The 11,976-nt window shown below is 44.0% G+C and overlaps 1 protein-coding gene across 2 annotated transcripts; it reads right to left on the reverse strand.

Annotated features, from left to right (window-relative positions):
• Positions 1 to 512: 512 nt before the first annotated feature.
• xrcc2 (X-ray repair complementing defective repair in Chinese hamster cells 2) lies at positions 513 to 2,386 on the reverse strand. Of its 2 annotated transcripts, none has more exons than XM_071414426.1 (3): positions 2,281 to 2,386; positions 1,702 to 1,783; positions 513 to 1,602 (listed from the first exon to the last, which is right to left on the reverse strand). In XM_071414426.1, exons 1-3 carry the CDS (start codon positions 2,317 to 2,319, stop codon positions 797 to 799), a joined length of 927 nt encoding a protein of 308 aa, XP_071270527.1. In that variant the 5' UTR covers positions 2,320 to 2,386; the 3' UTR covers positions 513 to 796. The 2 variants fall into 2 exon arrangements, with proteins under 2 accessions (XP_071270527.1, XP_071270528.1); XM_071414427.1 differs by lacking the exon at positions 2,281 to 2,386 and adding an exon at positions 1,904 to 2,052.
• Positions 2,387 to 11,976: the final 9,590 nt, after the last annotated feature.

Raw genomic sequence — 11,976 nt, forward strand, 5'->3', positions numbered from 1 at the left:
TGGCAAGACCTGAAAATGGTTGTCTAGCAATGAGATCAACAACCAATGTAAGAGACCTTGAGGAAATTTGAAAATAATAAATAGGCAAATGTTACACAATCTAGCTGTGGAAATATCTTAAGAGACTAATCGCTGCCAATGTTGCTTCTACAAAGTATTGACTCAGGGGTGTGAATACTTATGTAAATTAAATATTTCTGTATTTAATTTTCAATAAATTTGCCAGAATTTCAAAAAACATGTTTTCACTTTGTCATTCTGGGGTATTGTGTGTGGATGGGTGAGAATTTTTTTTATCTTGAATTCAGGCTGTAACACAACAAAATGTGGAATAAGTCAAGGGGTATGAATACTTTTTGAAGACACTGAATGTACAGTGTATGAAAGTATTGAGACCCCTTGACTTTTTCCTAATTTTGTTAAATTACAGCCTTATTCTAAAATGTATTAAATCGTTTTCCCCCCCTCATCAATCATCACAAAATTCCCCATAATAACAAAGCAAAAACAGGTTTTTAGAATGTTTTCTTCTAAAGCATACTTTTATTCAAAAGTATTCAGACTATTTTCAAAACATTTGCAACCTCTAACAGTTGCCCTATCTTACTTATTTTTTATTGATTTATTATTTTACAAATGACACAAACATCAAACATAATAGCATCCACATCTGGTGGATTAAAATAATCCAACAAATGTAAGAAATAAAATCACTAAAAGTTGCTGTAGTGTCTAATATCAGTTTAACACATCCAGAATCAGAATAGAATTCAATCAATTGAGTTCAACAACATCTTCATAAAAACTGAACACCCCCTTCCATAACACAAAAAGAGGAGCATTTAGCACCTCTTGTACTTGTGGTGGTGCATGCAGCTGAAAACACCTGCTTTCTGTCCTTGGTCACCTCTCCTTTGGAGAACAGCACTCTGTGTGTCACTAGCCTCTGCCAGGCCCTGCTGAGGTAGGCCTTGTCAAAGTTTGAGGCATGAGAGGAGGACCACTGTCTCCAGGAGGAAGACGATGAGGATGGCTCAGAGGGCCCAGGTGTCATGGCCCCCACGTCAGCCTGAGCCGAGTGCCCGTAGTTCCTCATGATGGCGTGCGTGGTGGCAAACACCACTATACGGTAGTCTCTCCGCAGCCGATCCAGGAGCTCTGAACACTTCCTGAGGTTGGCTTCCTGCTTGGCCACGCTCTCCCCTCCCCCACTCCGGTCCACCCAATAGAAGGATGAGATGCTGTCGATGACCAATAGGCACAGAGTGGGCCGGCTGCAGAAGGTATTCTCCAGGTAGTGCAGTGTGAGAAGCAGCTGGACTGAGCTGGAGCAGTTAACCACAAAGAGTCGGCCTAGGCAGGCTCGCACCCTCTCCTCAGGCTCTACCGCCGCCCCACTATCCTCTCCTTTTGCGTCCTCCCCCAGGCGCTGCTCCAGTACTGTCACCAGCCTCAGCATGTCAAAGTTGTAGTCGGTGTCCACGTACATGACTTCCACTTCCAGGCCCCCCCGGTCGGCTGGGAGGATGCAGTGGGTCACCAGATGGTACATGGTCTCAGTCTTTCCACTTCCCTCGGTGCCATGGAACTCCACTACATCACCTGGAGAATGAATGTAAAAGAAATGTCAACTATGTGACTACTGTAATAATTTATTTATATGGCCTGATGATGCCACGTTTATACATCAGGGCAAAGTACCTTGAATAGGTCCAGCACCATCAGGAAAGATGTGAGGTTCAATGTCCCTCAATGACCGTCTCACCTCCAACCTAGCAAACAACTGAAAGAAAATACATACTCATTTATAAAACAACATAATATTTTCATGATCCATATGCTACTTCTGATTTTACTTTGATAACAAAGTACTTCTAGCTGCTAACTTGAAGTTCAGGTTTACCTTCGGTATTCATATCTGGCCAAAAGCAGGAAAACAGCTGATCAGAACCAGGAAGTGACTGTGAAATGTTTGTTAGATCTAAGCTAACTGCGATGTGTCTCTGTGGTTACTAGATCGTTGTATGGAAGTGCGTAACTGTTAACAATGTTAGTTATCGCGTACATACTCGTTAACCTTTATGGAGTGTGTGTCGAAAGGGTTAGAAAAGCACGAAAGGGTTAGAAAAGAGCACGTACAAAGAAAAGGTTGGTTAGCTAAGCACATGGGGATATACTTGATGGAAAGGTGCACATCGCCATATACATCATGTTACTTTATTAAAAACCTTTCGTTAGATACTTATTACACTTATAGGGTAACGTTAATTTGCAACATACTTGTGCACCGTTCTCTGTCATTTTGGCAGTAGTTGTCATCCCTTGTATCTGTCAGGAAAAAAGAACGCGCTTTTTCAAATCGACTTCCTGCTTTTGGTATTTTACCGTAATACCTGACACAGACGAGCTATATGCATTGTTGCCAAATCTTTGGTACACATAATGAAAAGTAGTTAAGCATAATTTCTATTAATCCTAAATTTATCAATAATAAAGTATATTAACTCGTGTGACATAATATTATTTTCCTGCTTTTCATTGGGCGCGTGAGTAATGGTTACAGCATAACAAGGTACGCCAAAACTTCGCGTCCAGAGAGGAAACAGTGGAGTTCAGATGCCACCTTGCGTTGTTTATATTGAAATACATTGGTGGTATTCTGGCAGCGTTTGACAGGCAGCACAATTCTGATATTTTTTTCCACATCAGATATTTTTAAGAGCTGATCTGATTGGCCAAAATATCAATTAGTGAAACAAATATCAGAATTGGGCTGCCTGTCTAAAAGCATCCTTAGATGTTTTTACGGCTTCTTCATTTAGGCTACCGAGTGGCGCAGCCGTTTAAAGCACTTCATCTCAGTGCTAGTGTAACCGATGTGAAATGGCTAGCTAGTTGGCGGAGTGCGCACTAATAGCGTTTCAATCGGTGACGTCACTCGCTCTGAGACCTTGAACTAGTTGTTCCCCTTGATCTGCAAGGGTCGCGGCTTTTGTGGCGCGATGTGTAACGATGGGTAACGCATGGGTGTCACTTGTCTATGTGTGCACTAATAGCGTTACCTGGTTCGAGCCCAGGTAGGGGCGAGGAGAGGGACGGAAGCACTAGAGACGTCAGACCTTGTTTCGATCCCGGGCTGTATCACAACCGTCGGTGATCGGGAGTCCCATATGGTGGCGCACAATTGGCCAGGTGTTGTACGGGATAGGCGATGGTTTGGCCGCGGTTAAAATAAGAATTTATTCTTAACTGACTTGCTGGTTAAATAACAAAAATGTGGTTGTTATAATAAAGTCGTTTTTTTCTGTAACAGCTGATTCAGCAACCATTCTACATGACAGAGCAGAGTATGAGAAACTGATTCACGGTCAGGTGTGCGAGTTCCCATTACTACGCTCGAGGGGGGAACGGAGCCAGCGGGTTTACATTTTTTCCATCTTCCCTTTGACTCTTCCCTTCCCTTTGACTATGGAAATACGCTCGCTGTCAAACTATTAGAAATATAAATAACGGTAGAGGGAAATAAGCGAGCACGGGGCAGAGCAATCAGCCTTCTATCCAACCTTCAATAATACACTGTATTTAAACGAACTTTTTGATACAGTTGTTGCAAATAATCTATGGCGTTTTGGGGACATTCTTTCGTCATCATGAGCATGGCAGTCCACCCACCACCTTGCGTGATAGATTGTGGGATTGGGTGAGTTTGTTTGCTTGAAAAAGCTGAGCTTGCATTCTAGGTATGTGATCTGCCTCGAAAATTACAGTTACTAAGGTTATGTTGCCAGGTCGCAGTTGTAAATGAGAACTTGTTCTCAACTGGCCTACCTGGTTAATTAAAGGTGAAATAAATAAAACATGTTATGCCACCAATCACACAACCTTTTGCCACCCGACTCTGTTCCACGCTGCAAGTGGAAAGCACCTTCTCAGTTAATGGTAACATGATAATAAGATTAATAATATTTTATTACAATATATTATAAAAAAACAGAGTTTAGGTTAGGTATGCTTTTAATGTAAATACAGTGCCAGTGGCTAACTGTAGTATGTTCCTCTATTGAGATAGTAATACTGTAGGACAGAATAGTCTAAACTAGTTTTGAAAAAGTTAAGCTGAAGTTTGTTATTATTGGTTCATGCAGGACACATGACTAAGGAGTAAATAGGTCAAATAGCCTGTCACCTGGAGGGGGGGAAACCCCATCAGAGATGGGTCATAGTGGTATGATTGTGCTGTGGCTTTGCTACATGGGTTGTTCAAATTCTCTTTTGATGGGAAAATACATTACATTTTTTACATTTTATAGCAAGAAATCATTTAGCTAGAAATCATTTAAAATGGATCAACATTAAATCGTATCCAGGCTTGTTGCAAAAACATTACATCTATTAGTGGTATGAGCCTGCAGTAAATTACAGGATAGAATCAAACAAATTAAGATTTTTGCAGACCTTCAGCTTTCTGAATCTGAAGGCTAGGCCTGTACACTCACAGGTGTGATTAACTTGATGAATAACTCAGCCAGTGGGCAGTACATTAGTTAAGGACTCTATTAATTAAACCACTGCATGTTTTGAGTAACAATATCAATTTTAGACGAGATTACTTTTTCCTCCATGATGAATTAGCATGGTTAAACAGGAAGTTATACTTAATCAGAAAGGCTGGGATCGAGACACAACCTGGTGTTGTGAATTTATAACAGGGAACTAATTCCAAAATGTTTCGGTTGTTTCTGAAATGTTAATTGCAAATTGATTGGGATAGAAAATATTGCCAAATGCATTCTGCTTGTAACTTGAGGTCCAGGGCAGAACACTGAGACAGGACAACCCCCACTCTGATATCCGAAGCATTGGCGTCCACCACGAACTGGCGGGACGAGTCAGGATGAACCAAGATGGGAGCTGTGGTGAAGCGGTGTTTGAGATCCCAGAACGCCGGTCAGCAGCTGGGGACCATGTGAACGGAACCTTGGGAGAGGTGAGTGCAGACAGGGGGGAAGCCAGGGTGCTGTAACCCCGGGTAAAGTGGTGATAAAAGTTGCCGAATCTCAGGGTACGTTGCAGCTGCACCCTGGACATAGGCTGGGGCCAATCCACCACCACTCTCACCTTCCCGGGATCCATCTGTACACTCCCTGCAGCGATGATGTAACCCAGAAAGGGGATGGTGGTGTGATGGAATTGAAGTTGGAGAACCTGTCGTACGTGAAGCACGTGTTCTTGGGCGGAGTGGGAGAAGACGAGGATGTCATTGAGGTAGACGAAGACAAACAAGTTCAACATGTCAAGGAGAACATCATTAACCAGAGCCTGGAACACAGCATGGGCATTGGTAAGGCCAAATGGCATGACCAGATACTTGTAGTAACCGCTGGCCGTGTTGAAGGCAGTCTTCCACTTGTCCCCTTCCCGTATCTGCACCAGGTGGCAGGCTGTTCTGCATAGGTCCAGCTTGGAAAACACGGTGGCCCCCTGGAGCGGCTCAAAGGCAGAGGAGTTGACTGGTAGCGGGTAGCGGTTCTTCACCATGATGTCGTTGAGACCTCAGTAGTCGATGCACGGGCGCAGGGTTTTGTCCTTCTCCACAAAGAACCCTGCACCGGCGGGGGAGGCAGAAGGACGGATGAACCCTGCAGCTAGGGAGTCCTCAATGTAGGTCTCCATAGCCTTGGTCTCCAGACCCGACAGAGAGTACAGTCATCACCGGGGCGGAGTGGTGCCTGGGAGAAGGTCAATCCCACAGTCATATTGTCGGTGCGGCGGAACGAAGTGGCCCGGGCCTTACTGAACACCTCTTGGAGGTCCTGGTACTCCGCAGGAATGGCGGAGAGGTTTGGTGCAACTTCCGAGCCCCCGGGAAGACGTCCCGGGGCTGGCTGCACAGACTTCAGGCAATGGACGTGGCAGAACGGGCTCCAGCCCATGATGGCACCAGCAGACCAGTCAATAAGGGGATTGTGTCGTTGGAGCCAGGAGAATCCCAATACCACGGGAACCTGAGGAGACTTAATCAGCAGGAATTGAATCGTCTCGCTGTGGTTCCCTGACACACGTAAGATGATGGGGGTGGTAATGTGGGTGACCTGGCCTGTAGAGCACCTGTCCAGCGCTCTAACGTCCATGGGAATGGAGAGGGGCTGAGTGGAGATGTTCAGCTCGGAAGCTAGTGTACCGTCCATAAAGCTCTCATCGACCCCAGAGTCGATGAGTACCCGGAGAGATTTTGACTGGTTCCACCACAGCAACATGGCCTGAAAGGGAAGAGGAACAGTTTTGCGTAAGGCCCACCAGAGTACTCACTCCTACCGGTGAGCCTGGTCTTTTAGTGGACAGGTGGAGGCGAAATGACCAGGCCCCCAATACAGGCAACTCTTAGTGTGAAGCCTGTATAGCCATTCAGCTGGAGATAGCCTAGCTCTGCCTAGTTGCATAGTCTTGGTAAGAGGTGAATCGCATTCTTCGGAGGAACTCGGTAGCCTCGGATTCTCTCTGCAACAGACGTCGGGGACTTCCGGGATGTCTCGGAGGTGAGGTGGAATCGACTCTCCTTCCTTTGTTCCCGTAGTCGCCCATCGATCAGAAAGGTCAAGGCGATGAGCGAGTCGGAATCCGTCGCTAGTTCCCGGGCTGCAAGCTTGTCCTTTACTTCCTCCGATACTCCGTGCAGGGACATGTCGAACAGCGCTTCCGGGTTCCAGGCACTATCAGCTGCCAATGTGCTGAAATTCACTGCATCGTCTGCCGCACTGCGGGAGTCTTGCCGAAGCAACTTCCGGGCAGCCTCTCTCCCGGACAATGGAGCCTCAAAAACTCTCTACCTCCGCCATGAACTCCTCCAGACGGAAGCATATGGCCGACTGTTTCCATACTGCGTAGCCCAGGCGAGAGCCCTCCCGGATATCAGCGTGATGAGATACGATATCTTAGAAAGGTCCGAGAGGAAGGAGGAGGGCTGCAGCTCGATGATGAGGGAACACTGAGCGAGAAACTTCCCATCTCTTTCTTCCCAGACTATGCCGACAGTGTTGCTTGTGACCGTGCCGCTTTCAACGATATCAAGAGTCTGTTACGTGGACGCCCGACGTTCGGTATGGTGTGGCTTTTCCTGCACGACTCCGTATAACATACGTTCCAAGACCCCCATAAGGCAATGGCCTTCGTAAATCCGAACATTCTACAGAGGTTGGACGAAGCAAATGGCTGAATGTTCACCTATTTGGCGATTAGGGTAATAGACGAATGTGTCTACCACTGCAGACCACTGCAGACTCAGTCTCTCTTTTGTAGATACTGTATAGCGTTGCCAGTGGTATCAGTTGATATTGTTATTATTAGGTAATGTTAGTGCCTTAGTTCTGGTGAGATAATTCTCTTTTTGGTTTAACACACCTGAGAGACACCTGAAACCCCACCTCTTTAAGGAATACCTAGGATAGGATAGTTTTCATAATACAATGAAAACTATTTTGTTTTTAATTGTTGTATCATCATCTTTAAAATGAACAAGATAAAACAAACATTCAGATATGAATATGGGGACAATTTCAGTGAAAAACATAAGAGGGCAACAGTACTTGTGCAAAGTTTCAGAATGATAACTTCCAAAATGAGTGTGCTACATGACATTTATCATGAAGTCACCCAGGTGTCCCACACAAGTAGCCCAAATGTACCCAAGTGGCCAAATTGGTGAAGGTATACATTTTGAAACAAATAACTATATACAAAATACCAAAATGGTATTCTAACACACTCCCCCCAAAAAATGGAGGGGAAAAAATTGGGGGGAAAAAATGGGGAAAAAAATATTATAAAATATATATACACTTACAAAATAACATGGGTAACTATTTACACACTTTCAATATTTGGAAGACCCTCAGTCCTCTATCAAATCAAATCAATTTATATAGCCCTTCGTACATCAGCTAGTATCTCAAAGTGCTATGAGGGGTGGCCTGCTGCTGGGTTGTTGCCCTCCTACGGCCTCCTCCACATCTCCTGATGTACTGGCCTGTCTCCTGGTAGCGCCTCCATGCTCTGGACACTACGCTAACAGACACAGCAAACCTTCTTGCCACAGCTCGCATTGATGTGCCATCCTGGATGAGCTGCACTACCTGAGCCACTTGTGTGGGTTGTAGACTCCGTCTCATGCTACCACTAGAGTGAAAGCACCGCCAGCATTCAAAAGTGACCAAAACATCAGCCAGGAAGCATAGGAACAGGTAAGCATAGGTAACAGCTGAACATGCGTGTTACCGAAACTGCTGTGCGTAACGAGTTTGGCTCCTTCCAGTATGAATCTTCAATGGCGAATGACGGTCTTTACGCCGGAGTTTACTACATGGGTTGGTCTCCCAAAACACAAACATTACATATTGCCGTTTACCTCTGCTCATTGGCTATCTACCCAGCTAGATTTCAAGACGATCAGTGGTCATTGGGTTAAAATACAGTCAATCAACGAAACAGCGGTCATATAATTGGTGCACAATGAGATCCTTACTTGTTGTCTTCCAATCGGTTTCTTTGGGTCAATACGTCCCGCGAAATGACCCATCAAGTTTGGTTGTGTTACAAACAAACAGTTGATTGCAAGGAAACCAAACATGACTGGATAAAGTCAGGTTTAGTCTGTGTATTTACGTCGAATGTTTAGTTGAAAATTGAATGACACGAAATTCAACGAGATAAGCGTTCACAAAATGTTTCTTGTTAGGCTATAAAAATGGATTTAACCGAACAAAAGACCATTCATTGTGTAACAATGAGTCTTGGTATTGCAAACAGAGCAAGATCTTCAAAGGTAAACTATTTATTTCATTGCAATCTGTGATTTTGTTACGCCTGTGCTGGTTGAAATAGTCATTTGGTATGGGGCTCTGTGCTCAGATAATCGCATCGTATTCTTTCGCAGTAAATCCTTTTTTAAATCTGACAACGCAGTTGGATTAGCAAGATTCTAGGCTTTTGAAGCATGTGAGACACTTGTATTTTCAGGAATGTTTAATATGACTATTTGTGGCGATCACCGTATGTTGTCGAATTTTAACCCGGTACCGGTATCCGTAGCGCAGAGAAGTTAAAAGGAGGGTAGATCGGTCAATCATATCGTTCCCAATGTTCATTCTAAAACTAGAGGAGCAGCCATTTTAATTAGTAAAAACATACCGTTCTCAATGTCAAGTGTAGAGGCAGACTCAGCAGGCCATTTCATTATTGTAGTAGGAAGACTGTATAATACACCTGTTATCTGACTGTATAATACACCTGTTATCTTCGCTAACATTTATGCACCAAATTGGGATAACAGTTCATTCTTCATAAATGTATTTTCTTGATTACCAAATATGGACACACACCACCTAATACTACAGTGAGGGAAAAAAGTATTTGATCCCCTGCTGATTTTGTACGTTTGCCCACTGACAAAGAAATGATCAGTCTATAATTTTAATGGTAGGTTTATTTGAACAGTGAGAGACAGAATAACAACAAAAAAATCCAGAAAAACGCATGTCAAAAACGTTATAAATTGATTTGCATTTTAATGAGGGAAATAAGTATTTGACCCCCTCTCAATCAGAAAGATTTCTGGCTCCCAGGTGTCTTTCATACAGGTAACGAGCTGAGATTAGGAGCACACTCTTAAAGGGAGTGCTCCTAATCTCAGTTTCTTACCTGTATAAAAGACACCTGTCCACAGAAGCAATCAATCAATCAGATTCCAAACTCTCCACCATGGCCAAGACCAAAGAGCTCTCCAAGGATGTCAGGGACAAGATTGTAGATCTACACAAGGCTGGAATGGGCTACAAGACCATTGCCAAGCAGCTTGGTGAGAAGGTGACAACAGTTGGTGCGATTATTCGCAAATGTAAGAAACACAAAAGAACTGTCAAACTCCCTTGGCCTAGGGCTCCATGCAAGATCTCACCTCGTGGAGTTGCAATGATCATGAGAATGGTGAGGAATCAGCCCAGAACTACACAGGAGGATCTTGTCAATGATCTCAAGGCAGCTGGGACCATAGTCACCAAGAAAACAATTGGTAACACACTACACCGTGAAGGACTGAAATCCTGCAGCGCCCGCAAGGTCCCCCTGCTCAAGAAAGCACATATACATGCCCGTCTGAAGTTTGCCAATGAACATCTGAATGATTCAGAGGACAACTGGGTGAACGTGTTGTGGTCAGATGAGACCAAAATGGAGTTCTTTGGCATCAACTCAACTTGCCGTGTTTGGAGGAGGAGGAATGCTGCCTATGACCCCAAGAAACCATCCCCACCGTCAAACATGGCGGTGGAAACATTATGCTTTGGGGGTGTTTTTCTGCTAAGGGGACAGGACAACTTCACCGCATCAAAGGGACGATGGACGGGGCCATGTACCGTCAAATCTTGGGTGAAAACCTCCTTCCCTCAGCCAGGGTATTGAAAATGGGTCGTGGATGGGTATTCCAGCATGACAATGATCCAAAACACACGGCCAAGGCAACAAAGGAGTGGCTCAAGAAAAAGCACATTAAGGTCCTGGAGTGGCCTAGCCAGTCTCCAGACCTTAATCCCATAGAAAATCTGTGGAGGGAGCTGAAGGTTCGAGTTGCCAAACGTCAGTCTCGAAACCTTAATGACTTGAAGAAGATCTGCAAAGAGGAGTGGGACAAAATCTCTCCTGAGATGTGTGCAAACCTGGTGGCCAACTACAAGAAACATCTGACCTCTGTGATTGCCAACAAGGGTTTTGCCACCAAGTACTAAGTCATGTTTTGCAGAGGGGTCAAATACTTATTTCCCTCATTAAAATGCAAATCAATTTATAAAATTTTTGACATGCGTTTTTCTGAATTTTTTTGTTGATATTCTGTCTCTCACTGTTCAAATAAACCTACCATTAAAATTACAGACTGATAATTTCTTTGTCAGTGGGCAAACGTACAAAATCAGCAGGGGATCAAATACTTTTTTCCCTCACTGTAGATGGTGATATGAATTGTGTACTGTCACCCAATCTGGATCGTAGCTCTCCTAAGGTGTCATCTTAATCAAAGACAGTATCCACAATTCAGATATTTCTGAAAACATATGGCATATCTGATGTGTGGTTTTTCCACAATCCTCTCACCATTTCATAAGACCTTCTCACGAATAGACTACTTTTTCCTAGACAATACATTTCTGCCACTTATCACAGAGTGTGATTACCAAGCTATAGTCATTACGGATAATTCTACTCTTACTATGTGACCACCGGTACTGCTGCTCATTCTGTGCACCAGTTACAGAGTTCTACGCCACCGGCCTCTAGGCGTCACTGAACTGTCTCATTTCGCACACCTGGTTCCCATTCTCCACTGATTAGTAATTGTATATATGTGCCCTCTGTTCACCATTGTCTTGTCGGTTATTGTTCCCATGTCTGTTGGTCTTGAAAGTACCTGTGTTTTGTTATTTTGGCTTTTGTGGTGTGTATTGTGTACTTGTTATTACGGGTCTCGTCCTGTGTATTTATTAGAAGTTTAATCTTGCTCTTTTGTTTGTGTTACATTCCTGTGTTTTTGTATACGTGTTTGTTTTGGGCTTCGTCCCTGTGCCTTTCATGGCATGTTGTATTTTGGGTGGAGTATTAAACCTGTCTCCAATCATTTATACAACGTGACACTAAAACGACTTATTGTAGTGAGGTGCGTACTGGCGGCAGAGAAGTCAGGCGCAGGAGAGCGAAAACTGATTTACAACGGCATTGTTTAATATCCATAAACCACCGTCAACAGAACAATACAATAAATGGGACAAACAAAACCCGGTAAATACCAGCATACCGTGCACAAGCACTACAACAAACAATTACGGACAAGGACATGGGGGAGAACAGAGGGTTAAATACACAACATGTAATTGATGGAATTGGAACCAGGTGTGATGGAAGACAAGACAAAACCAATGGAAAGTGGATCAGCGA

This window comes from Salvelinus alpinus, chromosome 8 (genome assembly GCF_045679555.1).
Source record: "Salvelinus alpinus chromosome 8, SLU_Salpinus.1, whole genome shotgun sequence".
Lineage (NCBI taxonomy): Eukaryota > Metazoa > Chordata > Actinopteri > Salmoniformes > Salmonidae > Salvelinus > Salvelinus alpinus.